This window comes from Rhinolophus sinicus, chromosome X (assembly GCF_036562045.2).
Source record: "Rhinolophus sinicus isolate RSC01 chromosome X, ASM3656204v1, whole genome shotgun sequence".
In the NCBI taxonomy this organism is placed as follows: domain Eukaryota; kingdom Metazoa; phylum Chordata; class Mammalia; order Chiroptera; family Rhinolophidae; genus Rhinolophus; species Rhinolophus sinicus.
In genome coordinates, this window is record NC_133768.1 from 33,507,530 (window position 1) to 33,532,202 (window position 24,673).

At 35.3% G+C, this 24,673-nt stretch overlaps 1 protein-coding gene and 1 non-coding gene across 8 annotated transcripts in view; both read left to right on the top strand.

The window, feature by feature from the left end:
* Positions 1–21,958, top strand: part of USP9X (ubiquitin specific peptidase 9 X-linked) — a 129,655-nt gene extending 107,697 nt beyond the window's left edge. For 5 of the 7 annotated variants that reach the window (XM_074323875.1, XM_074323874.1, XM_074323876.1 and 2 more), the window contains 13 exons: positions 3,122–3,295; positions 5,857–5,998; positions 7,181–7,934; positions 8,326–8,449; positions 9,111–9,336; positions 9,856–9,985; positions 13,419–13,604; positions 14,029–14,249; positions 14,332–14,420; positions 18,765–18,921; positions 19,073–19,333; positions 19,669–19,764; positions 21,402–21,958. In XM_074323875.1, the coding sequence (XP_074179976.1) occupies positions 3,122–3,295; positions 5,857–5,998; positions 7,181–7,934; positions 8,326–8,449; positions 9,111–9,336; positions 9,856–9,985; positions 13,419–13,604; positions 14,029–14,249; positions 14,332–14,420; positions 18,765–18,921; positions 19,073–19,333; positions 19,669–19,764; positions 21,402–21,539 (2,698 nt within the window). In that variant the 3' untranslated portion in view covers positions 21,540–21,958. The remainder of the gene's footprint in view (positions 1–3,121; positions 3,296–5,856; positions 5,999–7,180; positions 7,935–8,325; positions 8,450–9,110; positions 9,337–9,855; positions 9,986–13,418; positions 13,605–14,028; positions 14,250–14,331; positions 14,421–18,764; positions 18,922–19,072; positions 19,334–19,668; positions 19,765–21,401) is intronic. The other 2 variants (XM_019747842.2, XM_019747846.2) reach the window with 1 other exon arrangement.
* Positions 21,136–21,209, top strand: TRNAK-CUU (transfer RNA lysine (anticodon CUU)). The gene has a single exon. It is a non-coding gene; the product is annotated as a tRNA-Lys (tRNA).
* Positions 21,959–24,673: the final 2,715 nt, after the last annotated feature.

The following is a 24,673-nucleotide window of genomic DNA, read 5'->3' on the forward strand; positions in this document are numbered from 1 at the left end:
ACTATTCTTGTCAGTGTTCGAATTTACCCAATCATCTCATAATTGTTTTGTTTTTTTACTGTGTATTTTTTGAAATCAGCATCCAAGTGCAGTCCATATACCACAAATGTTGCTAAGACTCTTTGAGTCTCCTCTAATCTTTTTCACCCTTGCAATTATTTGTTGAAAAAAGACCCAAGTAGTTCACCCTGTAAATTTTCCCTCCATCCTCATTTGATTAATGGGATCCCTATGGTATTTCAGTAGTGGTTTTTTCCACAGTCCTGGATATTTCCCATAAATAGGTAGTGAGATCTAGAGGCTTGATCGGATCGAGGAGTTATTTTTCTGTTTTGAAATGGAATAGGCAAGGCTACTTCATAGGTGGTAATGTTAACCTCAGCAGAGGATTGAAGTCTGTCTCTTACATCAGCCATTGACTATCATTGCCTAAATACCGTTTCCCCGAAAATAAGACCTTAACCAGAAAATAAGCCCTAGCATGGTTTTTCAGGATGACATCCCCTGAACATAAACCCTAATGCATCTTTTGGAGCAAACCTTAATATAAGACCTGGTCTTATTTTCGGGGAAACGGTATATAGTACTGCAATCAGGGTTACAAAATAGCAGTATTCTAATTTTGTCATTCTTTCATTTATTAGCTGGAATAGATCTGTAAAGGGAAATTTCCCCTTACTAAGTATTTGACTATCCTAATGTACAATTTTGTAGGAAAGGTGGGATAAATAACTTACTTAAAAAATTGTTTTAATCCTCAATGATATCTTGAGCTTATTTCTTTGAGTTCATTTACTTTACTTTTTAATAATAATTGCCTGTTATGTGTCATGCTCTGTGCATACCACAGTACAACCACATAACTCTTTACTGTGTATTAAAAAAAGGCTATAATCCTTTATAGCAGTGGGTTTTTAAAATAATACTCCTTAGACTCCCTTTAAGGTATCTCCCAGACTGCTGAGAGCAAGGGAAGCAAAGAGTCACCTGATAGCGCCACTCTGATCCACTTTCTCTACTTCAATCGGAGAAGCTTCCCTTTTCCCTACAAGGATACTTACTACTTAGATTTCTTTTGAAACCACTGCTTTATAGTACAATGATCTCCCTATAACTCACTATATAATAGATCCCTCTGATTCCCCTAACTAGATTGCCCTACTTAATCTGTACTATTGGCTTACATGCATCACCGTCCTTCCCAGCTCTGCTTTTGCCCTTTCAGTCCCATCACACTCCTCATGCCCCTCTCTGACTATTCCATTCTCTTTCCCTAGCTTGTCCCATCTCGGCCACGAGGCTTTTAGAATTTCTGTTCTTCCTCTTCCAAATTACTCTTGTGCTTTTTGACCTTTCATCTTAAAATTTGTCATTCAGTTACAGTTTTCTCTCTTAACACTGCATTTGCATTTTTGACTTCTCAAATAATTCCCTATTCTAGTAGATCTCACAATTTGTCTAGACTAGCACTTTTAGATTATCCACACTTTTAGACACGTAATATATTCTGTATGCATGTGAGTTAGTTAACCAGCCACATTCCCGACCCCCAAATTTTTTGTTTGAAAATTACAAACTAACAGAAAAGGTAAAGAAGTACTATAGTAATCACCTTTAGGTTATACTCTTTACCCAGATTTACATTAACATTTTGCCATATTTATTTATGTGTACATGGGTTTTGGTTTTGGTTTGGATTTTTCTAAACCAGTTGATAGTAGTTTGCAAACATAACACTTTACACCTCCTAGATGCTTCAACATGTGTCCTCTAAGGATAAGGATATTTTCCTATTATGTATGATACAATTATTATACCCGTGAAATTTAATGTCTAATATTCATCAATATGTATTCCGATTTCCCCAAAATACTTTTTATAACTTTTATTTTTCAATCCCAGTCTGGTATCCTGAAAGGAATCACAAAAATTTATTTCCTCTTTAAAATAATCTCCCTAAGTTGTCATGACTTTTATGGCACTGAAATGTTTAAAAGAGTCTAGACCAGTTATCTTCTAGAATGTCCCTTACTTTCTTGATTTGTGTGATTATTTCCTCATGATTAGATTTAAGTTAAGCTTTTTTCCTTCTTTTTTTTTCCTGTTTTTGGAAAGAAAATATGTAGGTGATGTGCTTCTCATTGCATTGCATTGTGTTGCACTGAGAGGCACATGGTATCAGTTTATCTGATTATTGGTGATACTAACTTTGATCCCTTGGTGTCTTAACAGCTCTCCATTGTGAAGGTACCTTTTCCATTTAGTAATTAATAGTTGGCTACATGTTTTAAAGTATGGAGAGTTGACTGTAATTTCAGAGCAAATAGAATGGATTGGTGTCATTTCCAATTATGATATATTTGATTTCAATCTCACTATATGCAAATTTAAAGTAAAGTATAATTGGGATATTATTTGCTACATAGAAAAAGTGTTACAAAAAATTTATCAAAAGATAGTTCCACTAGCGTATTTAAAATACATGACATAGCTCTAACTTAGAACAAACTCACTTATATTTTCTATGTGTATTACTGTGTAAATACAAAATTATAGATGCCATTGATAGTTTCCAGCAGTGCCTAGGTTTTAGCAGTATCAGTTCTCATTTTGTGGTACACACAATTGATAGCTTGTTCTCAAGATTGATTTGCCTTACTTAAGTCCTAAGATTACTCAAATGAGATCAAATCTAAAACAAGTCAAATCTCTTTTCACTTTGAAAAACCAATTTTCACTGTATCTGTAACGTGAAATTGATGCAAAATAAAAGAATAGCAATTATAACATCTACGTAACAGTGACATCTACCCCCCATTTTAATAGCGTCTTCAGTTGGATTCAAAATGCATGCTATACCATATTACCTAAAGCAACCATCCTCAGGGCTGTGTTAGTCGTCACCCACACCAGTAATTTCAGTTCTTCCCCACTGGACTGTCACTTACTTTCTCACCCCACTGTACTCTATATGCAAAAGAGCATTTCTTCTTCCTCACATAGTTGAGGAATAAAATCTTAGTTTATATACTGTCATTTGTGATTATATTGTGTTTTTTCCTGAAAAATATATATTGTTGGGAGTGTCACACATTACAAATTTTATCCATTCATTTCTTAGGCTTTGGGGTGAGCCTGTTAATCTACGTGAACAACATGATGCTTTAGAATTTTTTAATTCACTGGTGGATAGTTTAGATGAAGCTTTGAAAGCCCTAGGACATCCAGCTATGCTAAGTAAAGTTTTAGGAGGTTCCTTTGCTGATCAGAAGATTTGCCAAGGCTGCCCACATAGGTAAGTGCTAATGACATATTTAAAATGCATGTTGTACTATTTACTAACAAAAATAAAATTTGTCTAGTAGTTGTGTATAAAAGTGGAGTATGTCACCAATTACTAAAACACCTGAGACTGGATGAATTACATGTTGTATATACCTTATGACTGTGGGAGTTTTTCTGTTTGTTTTTGTCAGATAACTTGTTTCCTTTTACTTTGTCTCATCTCTTCCTATTTCATACTCGTAACATTCTTTTCTGTATGGTCATTTATGAGGAAATAAAATGGTATTTTGCATACAGAAGGTGTTGCTTATAAATTTGTCCTTTATTTTAGAACTAAAATAGTTATAAGTACAATAAGTTCAGAAGATAGCAGACATGGTGCACGATTTCCTATACAAATGAAATACTGACTTTTAAAATAGCATTGATTATTGTCATTTTCCTTAAGTTATGTTTTCCACACAAAACATAGCAAGAGTTGACTAAACAAATTGTTTTTGTTTTTACTTAAATTGGAAATTGTTTGATTAAGGGCTTTTATTGAAAATACCATTTTTCCCCAAAAATAAGACCTAGCCAGACCATCAGCTCTAATGCATCTTTTGGAGCAAAAATTAACATAAGACCCGGTCTTATATTATATTAGACCCAGTCTTATAGTAAAATAAGACCAGGCCTTATATTAAGTTTTGCTCTAAAAGACGCATTAGAGCTGATTGTCCCGGTCGGTCTTATTTTCAGAGAAACACTGTAGTTCAGTAATTGTTAAGTTCATTACTGATAGACACCTGTTTATGCCTATTACATGGAAATTTTGCTTTGGAACTTTTCTTGTATATTATCAATTAATGTTGGTTTGAAATCCCTTTTCGCCAAAATACCACACTAAGATAGTGTTTTCTACCAGCCCAGACAGTGTTATATATAGTCATGGGTTGTGTGTATATGTGGTTGGTGGGGGTGCTTCATTTTTGAAAGTAGGGAAATAATTGGAGTACGGTGATACTACATAAATGAGAAATTTCCATTAGGTTAAACAATTCATTCAGTATAAGGGCATATCATGTAATTGTTCACATAGCCTGGGCAACTTTTTTTGGAAGACCTTTTACATTAGGTAGACAATAAAATTGTCATTTTTATTTCTTGTTTTTAATTACTGATAAAATAGCCAACTTTTTGGTTATCTATTCTTGTCAGTCAGTCCTTTTTGGATTTTTTAGACAGTTTTCAAATTTATTTGGAAATTACTGGTTTCCTTTGCTAAGTGAAACTCCAGAGAGTATTTCTTCTTCCTCTTGCATGGTCTTGAGTAAGATGTCTGAAGTTCAAATACCTGCTCCACAACTGAACTAGTCTCGTGATATGCCAAAATTTTACATAAATAGTCCTAACTCTGGTTGGGGGCATTATTTGTCTAGAACAGGGGTTAACAAACTGTGAACCATAGTTTTATAAAGTTTTATTGGAACATACCCAGTCTTTACTGTCTGGCTGTTTTCACTATAACAGCAGAGTTGAGTAGTTGCCACAGAAACCTCACAGCCCAAAAAAGCCTGGAATATTTACTATCTGGCCTTTTACAGGAAAACTGCTGACTTCTCAGAATGTCCTACTATTTAACTAGAGCCATAAGATCTAACTCTTTTCTGTGGGCTTTCCCCTGTTTATAGTAGCCATTTGCTTAATACCTACTTCATGGTTTATTAATGTCACTTACAAATGCTTTTATTTATGTACTTGTCTTTTTTCCCTAACTCGGTTGAAGAGCCTTAAACTTGAGGGACTGTCTTAAATATTGACTATCCCACAGTGCTTTTCACGTGGAAGGCACTCACTATATTTGTTGAATGAATGAATTTGATGGTTGAGAATATATTCCCCACATCCCTTGTTCTGAATTTATGAATATATCTCATCAGAAACCTAAAAATTCCTTAGAAAATTACCACAAAATGGGATTCTGGTTCCTACTCAGATTGCTTGTCCCTTGTTCATTTGTGTGTGCAATCGTGTGCTTTAGTAAGGTTACATTTTAAAGTTCAGCCCATTAATAGTTTAAAATATTTTTTTCAGAACTTGATGAATTCATGCTTTATTGGCATGAATTTTCTACACAGATGACAGTAGAAGCAGCATAGTAGACTATAAAGAGCTTAAGCTATGAAGCCAGAGAGACCTGGCTTCAAAACACCCATTTCCTAGTAATCCTGACAAAATTAACCAGGAAACCCCACCCCTGGTTTCCTCATCTCTGAAGTAGAGATGGTGATATTTCTCTAACAGGTTGGTTATAAAGACAGTTTTATATATATATATATATATATATATATATATATATATATATATATATATATATATATATATATATTGTGTAAACAACCAAATGTAGTGTTCAGCACAGGATAAGTGACCTATAAATGATAACTATCATTTGTTGGTAACATTCTGTGACTTATGGGTTTAACGTTACAAATACTGCAAATTAATTTTCATTAACTCTGTTAACTAAATAAAATGTTTAGAAAACTAAGAAAACCTTTTTGATCATTTCTTAAATAATATCTTTAGATACGAGTGTGAAGAATCTTTTACGACTTTGAATGTAGACATTAGAAATCACCAAAATCTTCTTGATTCTTTGGAACAATATGTCAAAGGAGATTTATTAGAAGGTGCAAATGCATATCATTGTGAAAAATGCAATAAAAAGGTATGAATTGTCCAGTTTTGTTTGTGATTACAGTGAATGGATTTGAAAGTTGTTTTTGTTTGTCCTCAATATTTAGCTTTTTATTCACTACCCTGCTTTGTTATAGTGGTAGCAGAGAGGTAGTTAAGATAACTGATTTAAAGGTTTTAAGGGAAAGGTTGAGAGAAGGTAGTGCCAGAGGACTGGGGAAAAAAGGTAAGATAAGAGTGAAGCGTTTTAGAAGTCATAATAGCTTGTATCACATTCTCTTAACTGAGTAACACAGACACTTAGGATCCGTACTCAACCGAACTGCTACTGAACTTCTTGAAGCTACAGAGTTGTAGAACCTGTCATTTCTTCTCTCATGTCGCAGGGTTACTCGTCAAGACCAAAAGTTTGCTAAAGCCATTAACTTTATTTAGCCACATGAGAGTTCTTCTACCACCTGTTTTTAAACCACATGGGTCCAATTTGTAGACCCATCTGATTAGTTTTTATGTGTGGGCATGTAACAGCTTTTTGGGAGAGGCATTTCACACATAACATGCAGTAAATACTATGTATCTTTCTAGGCTCCCAAACCCTCTCACCTTGAAGTTACCTGTGTTGTTTTGACCTTACACACCACTTAGTTACTAAAGTCTAGAGGTTGAGATGGTGAACTGTGAAGCCATATTGCCTGCCACCCACAATTGAGACTTGAAGCAAGTTACTTAATCTCTCTGCTACCCCTAACCCTCATCCTTAATATTCAGTAATACCTGCCTGAGAGGGTTGTGAGGATTGAATATGTTACTACTTGGGCAGCATCTAGTGTATTACTTGGTACCTAAGTACCCAATAAATACTGTCTGCTATTATTGTATATCTTCAGTTTGCTCACAGCAAACCACACCTTCACTAGAATAATAGTAAATATCAAACAAGTAATAATGGTTAGATGGCAAAGACAATATAGAAACCAGGCAGCAAGTAATGTCTATATCACTAATTTTTGCAATTTGTAATAAATGGCAGCTATTTCCATATTGGTTTTAGTTAACATTTTTTAAAAGATAACTGTGACAGGATTACTTTGTGTTCATTATCTTGTATGTGTTTACACTCACAATTTCAGATTAGTCTTAAGAGATTTTCAAAATTTGTTTTTTTGCAGTGGATTATAAGAGAACATCTAGTAACTTACTCTGTTTATTTTAGGTTGATACCGTAAAGCGCTTGCTAATTAAAAAATTGCCTCCTGTTCTTGCTATTCAATTAAAACGATTCGACTATGACTGGGAAAGAGAATGTGCGATCAAGTTCAATGATTATTTTGAATTTCCTCGTGAGCTGGACATGGAACCTTACACAGTTGCAGGTGTTGCGAAGCTGGAAGGAGATAATGTAAACCCAGAGAGTCAGTTGATACAACAGAATGAGCAGTGTGAAAGTGAGACGGCTGGAAGCACAAAATACAGACTTGTGGGTGTGCTTGTACACAGTGGTCAAGCAAGTGGGGGACATTATTATTCTTACATCATTCAGAGGAATGGTGGAGATGGTGAGAGAAATCGCTGGTATAAATTTGATGATGGAGATGTAACAGAGTGTAAAATGGATGATGATGAAGAAATGAAAAACCAGTGTTTCGGTGGAGAGTACATGGGAGAAGTGTTTGACCACATGATGAAGCGCATGTCGTACAGGCGCCAGAAAAGGTGGTGGAATGCTTATATACTTTTTTATGAGCGATTGGACACAATAGACCAAGGTGATGAGCTGATAAGATATATATCAGAGCTTTCTGTCACCACAAGACCCCATCAGATTATTATGCCATCAGCCATTGAGAGAAGTGTACGGAAACAAAATGTACAATTCATGCATAACCGGATGCAGTACAGTTTGGAATATTTTCAATTTATGAAAAAACTGCTTACATGTAATGGTGTTTACTTAAATCCTCCTCCAGGTAAGTATCAAAAAGTCTAGCTTCTTAACAATAAAGCATAACTCTTTACTTGTGGGATTTCTTAGTAGGCATCAACGTGTCTGGTTTTTTACTTTTGGTTGTTTTAAAGTCATATTTCAAATGACTGTTACCTGTGAGCAGTATATATTGTCTCACTGTTTGGAAACGAGCTTTTGTTTTTTCTAACAATTTGTTTTTGACTCAAGCATTAGTTTGAAATGTACTTTAGAGAACTACTAAGAATTATTTTATGAGTAGCCTGAGAGGGGTTTTTAACAAAGTTAAGACTTCTGGAAATTAGTGGAAATGCAGACTTGTTTGAAAATGGGGTTTGGACATAGAAATTTGTTTGGGGTGTATGTATATATTTATTTCTGCATTTTATTTATAGGGCAAGATCACCTGTTGCCTGAAGCAGAAGAAATCACTATGATTAGTATTCAGCTTGCTGCTAGGTTCCTCTTTACCACAGGATTTCACACCAAGAAAATAGTCCGTGGCTCTGCCAGTGATTGGTACATTGCTTTGGATTTTCATTCCTATTATATTAGCTTTTAGTTTGGTTCTTTAATATTCTGCTTTTTTTTTTTCCAAACCGTAATAATCTTGTTTCAGATTAGGAATGCAGAATAAAACACTTGGTAGCAATAGTGAGAGAAATTGTATTAAAATAATTACTTAGGTTAAACATGGGCTTTTATTCAGAGGCAGGCTTCTGTGTCTATTATTTTGTATATCTTTGACATGCCTGCACAAAAAATTACAGGATGATAGTTAAAAGTCTAAACTGTTTTATCAGGAAATTATGTTTTAACTTCCCTAGGTTAAATTCTGCCGTAGATTAAAGGTAAAAAATTAAAATGAGTTTCCTATGTTTCTAATTGTGAAAGTACAGAGGCCATTGTAATACCTTGATTTAACAATTTTTACTTACTCATCTATTAAGATGTTAAAGGGAGGGGGGATAATTATTTTCGTAATTGAACCTAGAAAGTGTTTGGTAATGGATTTATAGGGGATTGATTATACGAGATTTCATCTATTTTGTCAGTCTTTAAGAATACACCAAGTCAAAAGTCTTTTGATTTATATTTGGTTTATAGAGACCTATCCCTGTACTAGAGCAAACACGTTAATGAATTGATGTTCATAAATTTTTGCTTTGTTTTGTCTTAGGTATGATGCGTTGTGTATTCTCCTTCGTCATAGCAAGAATGTACGTTTTTGGTTTGCTCATAATGTCCTTTTTAATGTTTCAAATCGCTTCTCTGAATACCTTCTGGAGTGCCCTAGTGCAGAAGTGAGGGGTGCATTTGCAAAACTTATAGTTTTTATTGCACATTTTTCCTTGCAAGATGGGCCATGTCCTTCACCTTTTGCATCTCCTGGACCTTCTAGTCAGGTAATTTTCCCAGTTTTCTTTCTAATGATTAAATGTTTACAAATAATTTTTTTTTCCTGGAAGTTTAAAGTCACAACTATATGTGCATCTGTTCGATATGTTTGCCTAACAAATGTGTATCCGTGTGCACACAGCACAATCTGATGTCTATGGGTTCTATTAAAAGTACTTCACAGTAATGAAAGTGGTTATTGTCTCTTTAAAAAATGTAATTTTCTCTGTTAATTCAGTTACATGCAGTGGCATAATTACACACTTACTGTTATATAGATTATTTTTAAAGTTTTTCTTAAATAGACTTCCATTTTTTAAAAAATTAGGATAATACGAAGGCTCTACAATGAAATCTACCTTGGATCTTCATTCCCTTTTTAATCACTTTGTCATCAGTCCTTCCAGAAACTTCTGCCTATATTCAACATATACTACATGTGCATGTCCCTTTTTTATGCGAATAAAACTATATCGTACCTGCACCTTGTTTCTGAAAAACAGCTAAGTTTTATTTATCTTTTACAGGCTTATGACAACTTAAGCCTGAGCGATCACTTACTAAGAGCAGTACTAAATCTCTTGAGAAGGGAAGTTTCAGAGCACGGGCGTCATTTACAACAGTATTTCAACCTGTTTGTAATGTATGCCAATTTAGGTAAGAATTTAAGTTATTCTGTTTTAATGTGTTATATCAAGTGGTAAAGTCATTTAAATCAAGTGATAAGATGTAACCTAGGCTAAAATAGACACTGTGTTCCATAAAACCTATTATGAATTTTATCTGAAACTTTTTTTTCCTTGTACTTTTCACCTTGTACTTTATAGTTATTTATGCGTGTGTTGTATCTCTGCAGTAGACACAGGTCAGAATCTGTATCTTAATCACATTTTTATTTCCTAAAGTGGTGGTGGCAGATCTGTCTGGTTTTTGAAAATACTGATTCTAGGCCCCATCCCACACCAACTGAGTCAGAATTCTGAAAGCTAGCACAAGGAATCCACATTTTTCAGAAGGCCCCCAGATGGTTGTGATATTCACCAAGTTTGGATACATAAGTTTTTATTGAAATAAACTAAATTAAAATTAAGGATACTCTAAATATTCACTTAAATTACCCTGTTATTTATATGCTATTACTGTGTTTCCCCAAAAATGAGACCCAGCTGGACCATCAGCTCTAATGCGTCTTTCGGAGCAAAATTTAATGTAAGACCCAGTCTTATTTTACTGTAATATAAAACCCAGTCTTATATTAATTTTTGCTCCAAAAGATGCATTAGAGCTTATGGTCCAGCTAGGTCTTATTTTCAGGGAAGCAGAGTACCTTCGTGTAACAACACTCTCCTTCTCAAAGTAACCTGCTCTTTCTAACATCACCTTATAATTTCAGTGATTCCATAATACCTTAAAAGTGTGCTATACTGTCCGATACTTATTCTGTTTTTTATAGTGCTCGAGTTTTTGTGTTGCTATCTGACTAGATTACTGGGCTTTCCACAGTAGCACTTGATAAATGTTTGTTGAATGAATAGATGGATAGTTGGGAATATCAACAAAAATCCTTCAGTTGTCATTTTGGTGTTTGTTAATCAGCTGGAAGTGGATGAATTTCCTATAATAGAAATTATAAAAGTTATATATCAGTCAATCAAGTATTGGTACACTGATCCCAAGTTGACTAATATATTGAGACATTCCAGTTAGAATCTCAATGATGTTAATGTATATTTCGCCAGATTTGGAACTGATTTGGAGACTTAGCAGACAGTTTTCAATAACTTCTTTAAAGTTAAAAAAAAAAAAATTCTTTTAAACCCATTACAGCCAAAATTATGTTCTATATGCAAACAGCCCTGTCATTCTAAGTTTTTTGTGTGTTAATTTTCTAATCACCAATTGATCTATGGCCCTTTTAACATTCTACTGTCAGAGAGTATAGTTAGTTGGTCATATTTTCTCTTGCCTTTCCATATTGGAGTTGCTTGGTTATTTGCAGTTGAGAACAAAGAGCATACAAGCAAACATAAGTGGAATCTGTATTTCAAACTTAGAAATTACAAATTTAGGTGTTCACAAAAATCCTATTCTTTTTAACTCCCTTTTTAGATACTGCCTATTCACCATTGGTCCATAATGTAATCTGATTAAAATTTCCCTGCTAAAAGTAAATATAGGTCTATAAACTTTAATATGAAATCCTAAGACCAGATATGCTTTGGGGTTCTGAATTGTTTGGATTTAAGAAAGGTAAGACAGTGCATATCACCTGCATTATGTAACGTCCCTATACCAGGCAGAGACATCACCTTTATCATACACATTAATATTTCTATAGTAAAACATGAATATTCTCCCAGGGAGGGAATAAGTGAAGACTGTAAATAGCATTTTATAAGTTCAGGCCAGATTTTCCCACCAAACATATTTTGACACCAACTTAAGAAAGTACGTATTTATAAGAGTTTTTTGAATCTCAGGATTTCAGATAACATATTGTGGACTTGTATTTATTGTAGTTCTTCGAACATGGCAAAAAATAAGAAGTCTGTTGCCTAATGGGGTTTAGAAGCAAATAATTGCCATAAATTAGATCAATGGCTATAATAGGGGAAATACAAAGTACTATGGAAGTATATCATACTAGCATAGGACTTAATGGAAAAGGTGATGTGGGAATTGGTTAGTTGGGTTTTCCATCCCAAATGAACAGCTGATGGAAAGACTTGGAGTAGACGCAGTGTGGCTCATTAGAGAAAATGAGGTATTCCATCAGACTAGAATTGATAAAAGATGGGGATGGCAGGAGTGGTGAGCAGGATTCAATGATGATGTTATTCTGGCAAGTCTTGTGAAGGATTCTGGACTTTAACCTTAGGGCATTGATAAGCCATTGCAGAGTTTTCAATAGACATACCTTTTAGAAGGATCACTCTAGCTACAGTGTGGAATGGATTACAAGGACATAAGACTAGAAATTGTTAAAATGATCTATATTTAAGAGATCGTTGTGGCCTGTGCTAGGGAACTAACAGTGAGGGGGATATAGACAGTTTCTGGTGTTTTTTATTAGATGTAGAATCATTAGGATTTGGTGATTGGACGGATATTCAGAAGAGGGGGGAACATGGAAAAGAGGTTAAAAATGATACCTAGGATTCCAACTTGATGAACTGAGCAGATACTGGTGCCATGTACTGAGAAGAGAAACTCAGGAGGAAGAACATGGATGGGAAGCTTGAGTTCAGTTTGGATACATTGAGTTTGAGCCTGTGTGACACCCAAATAGAGATGTCCAGTACAGCAGCAAGATATTTGTCTGGAAATGTTTTGGAATCATCTGAATGAAAATAGCTCTGGAACTTGAAGCCATTAGAATGGGTTTGATTGTCCAGGGAAGGTATACAATGCGAGAAGATAGCCTGGCATGGGAACTTTGAAGAGCATCAGTTTGTTGTTGTTGTTGTTTGTTTTTGTTTTTTTAAGAGACAGAAAGGAGGACTCGCAAATGAGAAAGGAGAAGAGGGAGAAAGAAAATAAGAGAGGAATAAAAAAGGAAGGAAATGGTTACAGTTTGAGAGAGCTGTGTTCCTTAGCTTTATACCAGGAAAGGGGGCAGAAATCAAATTGGCATGGGTTGAGGAGTGGAAAAATGAGAAGGCAGAGAGACCAATTTAGGCATCTTTTTCAAGAAGATTGGTTGTAGAAGAAAGAAGAGACACAGGCAATTTATAACAATTCTTACTTCTTACTTAGTTTTTTATCATCTTACCTAACGATAAGAAGTGCAGTCTCGGCTAGTCCCCCAGACTCTTCCAGGCCATAGAAAGTTCATTTTCTTTATGCCCAGTATGGGGGGAATGTCATGGTCACTGTTTAACCATTTAATACTTAAATCCAATAATACTAACTCACTAGATTTTCTGTTCTGGTTAAATCTCTATATGCTAAGTAAAAGTGATCTTCTGATCATAAAAATTAATAGAAAAATATTTTAGGTAACTACTTTATTATGAAGCTCATACCATCTTAATTCTTTCCTCTCATGTAATTTTTCTCCCTCTCTTTCTCGCTTCTCCCTTCATTGTAGGTGTGGCAGAGAAGACACAACTTCTGAAATTGAGTGTACCTGCCACCTTTATGCTTGTGTCTTTAGATGAAGGCCCAGGTCCTCCAATCAAATATCAGTATGCTGAATTAGGCAAATTATACTCTGTAGTGTCACAGCTTATCCGCTGTTGCAATGTTTCGTCAAGAATGCAGTCTTCAATCAATGGTAAAGTCAAAAAATCCATTCTTTACATTAGTTTTAAAATACTGCTGAGTGTATATAGTACCAGATTAAAAGTAATTCTGAAGATGTTTAAATATAAAACAAGAATCTGAAGATTTATGCTCTGGAATATTTATATTATTTTAAATGGGATCTTTTTCTGTCTCTTGCTACTGAGGTTGATACCTTGTTTATGAAGTAAAAATTAACTTTTTATATATATGTAAATGCCAGTATTGGCATTTAAATTTTGCATTTTATCATCATTGTAATGCCTAATATTACTTTCTTCATTGTACTTAGGAAAACTTGATTTAAAATGTTATTTTTCTAAAATAAACAATTCATAAGCTATTCTGTAGTGAAAGCTATGTGTTTTTGTGGAGAAGCCTATTAGTTTTTCATTGATGACAAATCTGTATTCTAGGTAATCCTCCTCTTCCCAATCCTTTTGGTGATCCTAATTTATCACAACCTATAATGCCAATTCAGCAGAATGTGGCAGACATTTTATTTGTGAGAACAAGTTATGTGAAGAAAATCATCGAGGACTGCAGTAACTCAGAGGAAACTGTCAAATTGCTTCGTTTTTGCTGCTGGGAGAATCCTCAGTTCTCATCTACTGTCCTCAGTGAACTTCTCTGGCAGGTAAAAGGAAAATATTCACATGTCTATATTTGATTTGTTATTCCTTTAAATAAGTTGTTCACCATGTCTTACCTGTTTTTAGGTTGCATATTCCTACACTTACGAACTCCGGCCCTATTTGGATCTGCTTTTGCAAATCTTACTGATTGAGGACTCCTGGCAGACTCACAGGTAGATACCCCTTTTTTGTTACTTGCCCAACTTTTAAGACTAACTAAAATGGCTACTCAGCACATATTTTTGAACCTCTTGGAGGTCTAATAAATGTTTTATCTGAAAAACTGAAGAGGGGTGGCCAGATGGCTCCGTTGGTTAGAGCACGAGCTCTCAGCAAAGTTGCTGGTTCAATTCCCATATGGGATGGTGGGCTGCGCCCCCTGCAACTAAGATTGAAAACAGCGACTGGACTTGGAGCTGAGTTGCGCCCTCCACAACTAGATTAAAGGACAATGACTTGGAGCTGATGGGCCCTGAAGAAACACACTATATTCCCAAATAATTTTTAAATTTTTTTCCCCCTTCTTCCGGCCCCTCCTCCTTTTTCCCCCCACTCCTGTTCAAGCCGTTGTTTCTCAGTCTAGTTGTGTAGGACACAGCTCCCTGGCCCATGCTGGTATTATGCGCCTTGCGCAAGCCACCCCCCACCCCCCGGCTGAGGCAGTCGGTCAGCCCCTCGTGGCAGCTCTCGCTGGCTGCCGGCCACTCAACGCTGGCCACCAGCCGCTCCTGGCAGCACGCGGCAGCGCATGCCACCCCCAGGTGCCCACAGCAGCCCATCTCCAGGGAGAGCCGTTGTTCACAATCTTAGCTGTAGAGCGTGCAGCTCACTGGCCCATGTGGGAATCAAACCAGCGACCTTAGCGTTAGGAGCATGGTGGTCCAGCCACCTGAGCCACCGGGCTGGCCCAAAATTTTAAAAAAAAACCTTCAGGTAAGGTAAGAATGAACAAACACAAAGTTCTCCTCTTCTCACAATTTTATTTCGTTTTTATTTTCTCCCATTACCCAAGTTGCATACTTAATATACTTTTTTCTTTTAGGTATTTTGTTTTGTTTTTAAGAAAAACTAGCATAGGCTTTTGGTAAATACTTTAATTTTATTAATGATGCCCTAGGTTTATTTTAGCATTAAATTACATTAGTTTTAGAGTTAGTCATGTGAGATGACATTTGGTTGTCTGAAAATGGTCCATAGGTTAAGTACAGTCACTTCCTATTATTTATGGTAGTTACGTTCTAGAAAAGTCACCAAGAACACTGAATGAGTTTTTACTAAAGCATTGCTCCTGGGGGGAATATAAGGTTATGTTCTACAAGCTTCTGGTTCTGTTTTTGTCAACCAATCAATATGTAAAACTTTTTTAAATGCGTGTTTCTCTTTAAAGACACCTTATTTAATATATGTTGCTGACTCGTTAACATTGAACTCACATTAACTCATGCTGAGCAAAGCTTGCCCAACACTTATTTTCTCTGCAAAACCTTCTTGGGCTTAAGAACACTAGTCAGCACTTCACTACATATTTGGGGGCCATTTTAAACAGTGAAATCAACAAAAAAACCACAAAAGTGTGGGAAAGGTATCACTAAATAGATAGCAAAAAGGATATTTGTTATGAACTAAAACAAGGCAATGTCCTTTTGTGCCACTTCAGCTGGGAACTCAACTCTTGCCACTGCTCATGACCTCGAAAGCACAAGTGTCGAATTTTTGTTGTTACAAATAAAGTTCAACAAGTAGGCATAATCACCAATATGGAATCTGAATAATGAGCATCAATTATAATTTTTCAGTATGTGAGAAGTTTGGAGGGAGGGGCGTGTTAAGAACTGTTATCCAGCTTAACTGTCCCTCAAGCTTCCTCCAGAATTACTCTTACTTGGTTTTTTACCATAAAGGCTTAATAAATCATCTTTAATCCCAAGAGTTACACAGATGAGGATGAACTATGGGATTAGTTGAAACTCGACCAGATTTTGTAAATTTCCTTCCCCATGTGGAGGATAGTATAATAGTTTATTTTGGGAAACAATTCAAAATCTATATAACAGACTGCCTCCTGTATGTCCATATAATTAAAACAGAAACTTGAAAACAAGTTCTGTAACAACAAAATGCTTAAAGAGAATTACAATCTTGAGTCTTAGTGGGGATTGCAAATGCCAGAATTCATAACTTCATATTTTCAAATTATCATCATACATTTTAGTCAGATTAATAGCATTGAACTGGAATCAATTTTCGTCATATACAAAATTTAGCAGTTGCAAAACTAGCCATTTATTTTGAGCACTATCCAGCACCTTTCTCAATATGATCAAAGGATTTGAAACTTTTTAAGAGTTGGTTTTAATGGAATCTAACTTACTATTTTCTTTTAAAATTATTTTAATTGTTTAGAGCTTTAAACCAGTTAGTCACATCTTAGCCTGGGAAATTGACCTTGTGTAATGATATTAGTAAGATACGGTTATTATGAATCACTGGCTCAAGCTTGAAAATAACATTCTCATAGTGAGCTTTTAGTTCATTTAGTAAGCAGTGTTCAGCTATTTATGAAGTATCTACCATGTGCCCAACACTGCAAGGCATTGGGAAACAAGGCAGGAAAAGATAATATTGATTAACAATGGCATTTGAAAGTGTTTTAATACTAATGGGAAGAAAACATGGTGTGGCAGAAATAATGGCTTAACACTTCATTACCACTTGACAAAACTGAAGGTAAAAACAAAAGTAGCAACGTAAAAACAAAAAAGGAATATACTCTGCAGTGCTTCAGATTAAACAGCAAGAAACCTGTGTGTATATGGTTGATTATTTGGTCTGAAATGATTAAACTTTGCAAAATTGCTGAAGTCATGATTTCCAAACAAAACAGATTTGATGAATGTGTGTAATGCAAAAAAAAAACAAAACAAAAAAACCCTTGCATTTTGACTTGGAACCTACTATTAAAATATATGGTGTACATAAGATTTTTTTATTAATAAATTACAGACTATACACATAATGTTTATTGAGGTAAAATTTACTGGACATAAAATTCACCATTTTAACCATTTTATAGTATACATTTTAATGGCTTTTAGTACATTCACAGTATTATGCAACCATCACCACTATCTTATTCCGGAACATTTTCATCACTCCAAAAGGAAACCCCACACCCAATTAAGCAGTCATTCTCTATTCCCCCATCCCCTGGAAACCACTGGTGTCTGTTTTTTGTCTCTATGGATTTGCCTATCCATAGACAAAATATCCAGGATTTGTCTGGACACTTCCTGTTTTATGTGTTCATCCATTGATGGACATTCGGGTTTTCTACCTTTTGGCTATTATGAATAATGCTGCTCTGAACATTCAGGTACAAGATTTTGGGGTTGTTTTTTTTTTTTTTTGAACACCTGTGTTCAGTTTCTCTTGGATATGTAGAATTGCATGCAGGTAACTTTTTTGTGTTTTTGCTTTTTAAAAAAAATTTGTTCGTTTTTTTTTTAATCGTAAAATGTACCATTTTAACCATTTTTAAGTACAATTTGATGGCATTAAGTACATTCACAATGTGCTACCATCACCACTGTCCATCTCTAGAACTTGTTCATCATCCCAAACTGAAACTTTATAACCATTAAACAATAACTGTCCATTTCCCTCTTTCTTCCTCTGATTTTGCCTATTCTAAATACCTCGTATAAATGGGATCATACACTTACTTGTCCTTTTGTGTCTGGCTTTTTTCACTTAACATGTCTTCGAGGCTCATCTTTGTTGTAGCATCTATCATAATTTCATTTCTTTCAAAGGCTGAATAGCATTCCACTATCTGTATATACCACATTTTATTTACTAGCAGGTGATGTTAATACAAAAGACTCAAGGCACATTTTTTTCCTCCACAGTCATTTTTTAAATGCTTATGGGGAGAACAGCAACAAATCGTTGACTACATATTCTGTTGTAGTTCACCAGGCACTCAAATGACATCCTCCATCATTGGCAAATCAGCCAAATTGTAGTATTGCTGGTGAAAATTGCTTTGCCTGCCATGTATTCTCATCATTAGAAATCAAGATAATTCTGTATTTCAAATTATATCACTGTTTCGTTGCTGCTGGATTCTAATTTTCATTTAGAAATGCAGTTTTATAAAAGGAACTGACTTGGAAGCAAATTCTTAAGTACAGCAGTCATAAACTTAGTTAACTTTAATTTAAAAGTTTGTATTACTCTTAGTGCCCCGAATTCACTCTGGTCATGTATTTGAATTACATACATAGCAAAAGCATTTTGGGTTGGTAATAAGCTGGTAAGACTACAGACTGTTAGGCAGCCGACCTTGGGCAACCTATTTAACCTCTGCCCATTTTCTCGTCTGTTCAGGGTTTAATAACTACCTACTGTCTAGCGTTAGATGATGTGGTGACTACATCAGAGATATTTATTGAGCAGCACGTAGTGGACACTTGGTAAATGTTAACTGCTTTATTTTGTATCTGGTTTTCTTTCAGAATCCATAATGCCCTTAAAGGAATCCCAGATGACCGCGATGGGCTATTTGACACAATCCAGCGCTCTAAGAATCACTATCAAAAAAGAGCATATCAATGTATAAAATGTATGGTAGCTCTCTTTAGCAATTGTCCTGTTGCTTACCAGATTCTGCAGGTAAGGGTTTTTTCTTACAAGTGTGTAGAAATCTGAATCAAAATGAAGGATTCTGTTTTAAAAGAATAGAATAGTGAGAATTTGGAGTTGTCATTTTAAGTTAACTTAAGAAAAGTGTTCTGAAACCTTTTGCATGTATTTTCTTTTGAAGGGCAATGGAGATCTTAAAAGGAAGTGGACCTGGGCAGTTGAATGGCTTGGAGATGAACTTGAAAGACGACCATATACTGGCAATCCTCAGTACACTTACAACAATTGGTCTCCTCCGGTGCAAAGCAATGAAACATCAAATGGTTATTTCTTGGAGAGATCACATAGTGCTAGGATGACACTTGCAAAAGCTTGTGAGCTCTGTCCAGAGGAGGTAAAAAATGCCACCAGTGTGCAGCACATAGAAATGGAAGAAAGCAAAGTAATTCTTTACTTCATAGGCCAGTGTTTATGTATTAATGATAATGTAAAAAAAAAAGTATGTTGACATTTTATTTGCTGTAATGTTTACTACATGTGGTCTTACATTAATGAGGGAGCGCCTTACAGAGAAATTTCTGTGAAATTGCCTGAAATGTAGTGTTTCTAAGAGAACCCAAATTAGGATTTTTTTTTTCAGTTGCTTTAATTTGTTTATCTGCAGTAAAAGAAAAGATGATAGTGGGTCAGTTTTACAGATTTTTAAAAACTTACTTCAAATAAAAATAAACTTGAATTTGCCTACATAATTCTTTATCTTTAAATATTTCATGTTAGGAGCCAGATGACCAAGATGCCCCAGATGAGCATGAGTCGCCTCCACCTGAAGATGCCCCGTTATACCCCCATTCACCTGGATCTCAGTATCAACAGGTAACTAGGGGTGGTTTGTATTTTTATTCCCTAGAACCAGTTTTTACGCTTTATTTAAAGGATGGCTAAATTTTTTATTGTGACTTTAATAGAGGGATTATCTAGACTTGCTTTGGGGGCATGATCAAAAGAGGAATTGTTGGAGTGGGGTCATGATGTAATGTGTTTGAACTTGCCCGTGTGGTGTTTTCCTGGTCGTATAGGTGCCCCTCTTGCACTAGTAGTGAAAGTTAGTAAAACTGGGATAATTCATGTCAACATAAAATGATAGTCAATATTTAGTACAAAGGCAGTCAATATTTAGTACAAAGGCTTATGATAATATTTTCTATTAGGCTAAATCTACAAATGGATTCTAAAGACATTAAGATACGGCAATGAAGGAAGAATTTCTTGGTTACTTGGCCTAACCAAGATTTAGATGACAGTAAAAATTATTGAAAAAAAATTAAGGATTTGACAGCTCCATAAAATTTCCTGTAAAATCAATAACTAAATAAAATTAAGATGAAGAAACTTTCTAAATGAGATGAGAGCTTGACTTTCTAAAACCCAGATGTGACTAATTCAGGTCTTTTGAAGCACTGCTGGGCCCCACGCCAGAGCTTCTGATTCAGTCGGTCTGGGGTGGGACCAGAAAAATGTACATTTTTAACAAGTTCCCAAGTGCTGCTGCTGCTAGTCTGGGAATCATTCTTTCAGAACTATTATGTAAGGCATTCTTCCCTGCGTTTCAGGGTAGCAATAGAGAGAAGCACGTTGAATAGTTAGAAACTGTATAGTCAACATTTTTATTTTCTTAATATAAATTATAGAAAGTAAACCCTAAAATTTTCTTGGCTTGGCTGGTGAGGGTGTACAGGAAAGTGGGGGTTGGGGGTGTTAAAAGGTTAAGGAACCAAATCCATAAGGAGAGAAGTTACTTTCCTCAGCCTGTATGTTTATAATGCCTTGTTAATCCACGAGCTACTTCTCCATTGTTTTGTTTTCAGTAACTTCATTCTGCTTTCAGGGTTTATTGCTCATGCTGATCTCACATGATCATTCAGTCAGATTTAGCATATGGAAGTTTCAGGGTGCTTGGAAGAGTCAGAATAGATGTGTTCTAGCTCACAAATCACTTTTTGTGAATATTTTTGGCCACAAGCAATAGCAGGCTGTGGTCCCTTATTTGTCAAGTATGGATCTAAATAATTTTGGGCACTGAAAATAACTTTGGCCAATGATTTATACAAACCTACACTGCCCTTACTCGGGGCTTTGGGGTTTGCACTTAGGCTAGCTTTTCTCTTTCAAACTGGTTATCTTTTTTTCACAATTAGGCCAAGCATTTTTACTTTTTGTAAATCTGAGGAATAAATGAAGTGGGGCGGCCGATTAGCTCAGTTGGTTAGAGCGCGGTGCTCTTAACAACAAGGTTGCGGGTTCGATCCCCACATGGGCCACCGTGAGCTGCGCCCTCCACAACTAGATTGAAACAACTACTTGACTTGGAGCTGATGGGTCTTGGACAAACACACTTAAAAATAAGTAAAAGTTTTTTTAAAAAAAAGGAATCAAAGAAAGCATTTACATTTCCACAAACTTTAGATTAATATATGAAAGCTTTAACATGCACATCTCTTCTCCCCTCCCAGAATAACCATGTGCATGGACAGCCATATACAGGCCCAGCAGCACATCACATGAACAACCCTCAGAGAACTGGCCAACGAGCACAAGAAAATTACGAAGGCAGTGAAGAAATATCCCCACCTCAAACTAAGGATCAGTGAAATAAATGCACATAACGAACTGGTTCCATCAAGACTGTGCACCCAGGCCTTACAGTCCAACCTTTTTCTGTGTCTGGCTAATATTTAAAACTAGAAAAACTATTCCTAATCAACATGGAGTGGAGAGTTTTATTCACTGTCTTATCTGCAGAAATTTGCTGTCAATATATAACCCGCCTGCAGTGGAAAGTGTATAGTGTTTTGTAATAAATGGCCTGATGCTAATGTGTAAATGGCAAAGGTGTATATAGTATATTAATGTTTGACTGTTAATTCTTAAGCAAGAAACTTTTGATGAGACTCACAGATCTTCAAAAACTACAAAAGTTAATTTTCTTGTTATACCCATTGCACTCTGCAGCCAGTGTTGCCTGCCTCATGGCAGTTGGATCAACTCATACAAAAAAACAAAAAATAAACCAACAGCAACAAAACAGAGCCCATCCATGTCAACCATACCAATAGATTCATGTTAATTCTTTGCCACTGGAGTCAGTTTTATTATGAGCAATGTAAGGCTGGTAACCTTTAAATTATTTGGTTGATGTGGAAAATTGGTGATGTAACATTGTTTCTAGATCTTTTTCATTGCCTTTTTATTCTGATGTTAGGTTAATCATTTTGAAGCTATAGTTATGCTGTAACATTTAGCATGGCTTCACACCAGGTTAGTGTAGCCAATGAAGAAAAAAATTACCATAATGACAGCAGTTGTCCCAGTGACAGCTGCATTGCTCAGAGCTTTTTCCTTCTTACATCTAGAATATAAAATAGAAAACAAGGGGAGAAATGTGACAACAGGCGGTTTTCAGTTAGTTACACATATGTTGCTTACAGTTCAATCTTTGGGTGGGATAAAGAACCTTAACTATCAGTAATGGGAATTTTAAAAGATTTAAAACAAATATGCAAAAACTTGCTATGCCAGGATGTTTGGAGCATAATAGAAGACTGTATTTGGTGTGCTTGTTTTGTTTCTTTGGTAGAGCTTCTTAGGTGAATCTTCTAAAACTTTCCTTCTGCTGTGAAAGTGGAAGTCCTCAGAATCCCACGGGACTTGGTGTACCACTGCACCAAGACGTCTGGCTGAGTTTCTGCTCAGTCACAATTTTACTTGAAAGCAAGAATTGTCCTAGTTCCTTTTCCATTATTCCAAAAATTTTAACATTCGAAGCAGGGTCTAATTAAAAAGGAAACTACTGGTTAGTTAATATAATTGAGGTATGTATTTCAGAATAAACATTTAATTAAAGATAAAGAACTCATCAGTTAATACTGTATAACAGAATTGGTAACTTGAATGTGTGTGATTTTTATTTTTTTTTTGAACCTGTCTAAAAACCAAATACTCCTGCAAACAAATACAGCCCACCCTATTCTATTTAAATATTTTGCTGTTTTATTTTATAGAAATTATTTTGCTGAATTCACAAATAGAATTTGATTTAAGAAGAACTTTTTGTCCTGTGGTGTGTTTTTGGTTTTTTGGTTACTTTTTTGTCCTTTTTTTCCTGAAGGACTGCATATTCAAATTAATTCTGTGCGTAACATGCCTAGCTAAGGCATGACACTGAATTCGGGAGTTCAGTCACATTGAGTTTTTGTGCACAGAAAGATCTGACCTTTGTCCCTTTACTAAAGATTTAGAGAAAACAGGATGTTGACACTGTAAAAGTTTCCTAACATAATCAATCTTGTACTTTTTGTATGTTTTTTATATACATGTATATTTAATGAGCACAAGCTTGGTTGTATTTTTTACAATTCAGTTAATAGGAAAATGTTTTGTCCAAAAGGCTACAGTTGGAACTGAACGAAACAAAATTGAGAATTGCATTATTTTGTGATTAACGGGGGCAGGTATTTAAGATAAAGCTCTGGGTCTCTTATTCGCAATACTCTATAGTCAATCTATGCTTCTAGGTTTTCTGTAATAGGAAATTTTGACACCAGATAGATCCTGTTTTTTTACCTTAACTATCTTACGTCTGAATTTGTTAAGTTTGAGCGAAAGTTGTACACACTGTTTGCAATTCCAATTGGTAATTTTAAAAGTTCCTCAATTCCAAGCTTCCTTTTAACAATGAGCAAAATAGGTTAATTTTATTTGGACAAGTTGCTATCATTAAATACACCATCTCACCATCTGAGAGGTGATTTTTGCATTTCCTGCTCGGTAACAAAGGTATGTAAGTACTTAATTTAGAAATTTCAATGACTTGATGTTTTTGGGTTTTTTTTAAAGGCTGTGAATTTTTCTCCTTGGGGGGAGATCCCACCTTGGTTGCTTACAAGTCCCCTTGTGCCAGGTGAGGGCTTGTGAATCATTTTCCCCTCCATTTGCAGAAGAGCGATCTGTATTGTCACCAGGATCAAGGGAAAGTAATCAGAGTTTTTTTGTTTGTTTGTGCAAATTATTTTCTATATTTAACTCTTAAACAAGCATTAATGTATAACCAGAAATTTTAAGATGCATGTTATTGTAAGAACAGCATAGTGGTGATTTTGAGGTCTTTTTCTGAACATAAATGGCACATTTTAAACTTAAAGTCTTCAAAGTGCCTAAAGATTATTTAATTATCCCTCAACTGATTTCTTGAGCCATATATATATTTCCTACTTTAAATGTTTGTTGCGGAATTGCTAGCCTTCCTTTCAAAGAAGTACCCCCAGAATTCTAAATGGCATGATTGTAGAACACAGTAGAATCTGTTAACATAAAGACTGAAGAAGAAATTTTCATTGTTAATTTGTGTGAACAAGGGCTTTGCCCGGTTGGATCTAAGTATTTCCGTGCACAACTTGGTAAAAACCATATTGCTGCTGTTTCTAAGCCCTCCCCTCCACCAACCAAATTATCATGTACAGCATTATAGAGGCAGAAATAAGAACATAGTCATATTTGCGGGTTTTGTCTTTCCTTGTTTTTTTCCTGATAATTTCCCAACCTTGTGTCTTTTAGTTGTTATGTATACAAATTTAGAATTATTAAAATGTTTTATTTTTTTCATGATTAACTTTTATTAGTGAATGATAACTCAAGTATTTCATCCTTGTAGTGGTTAAAAAGCTGAGGAACCTTTTTTATTTAAATTATGTTTGTAAAAGAAAGCAACAGTCTGAATATTCAGATT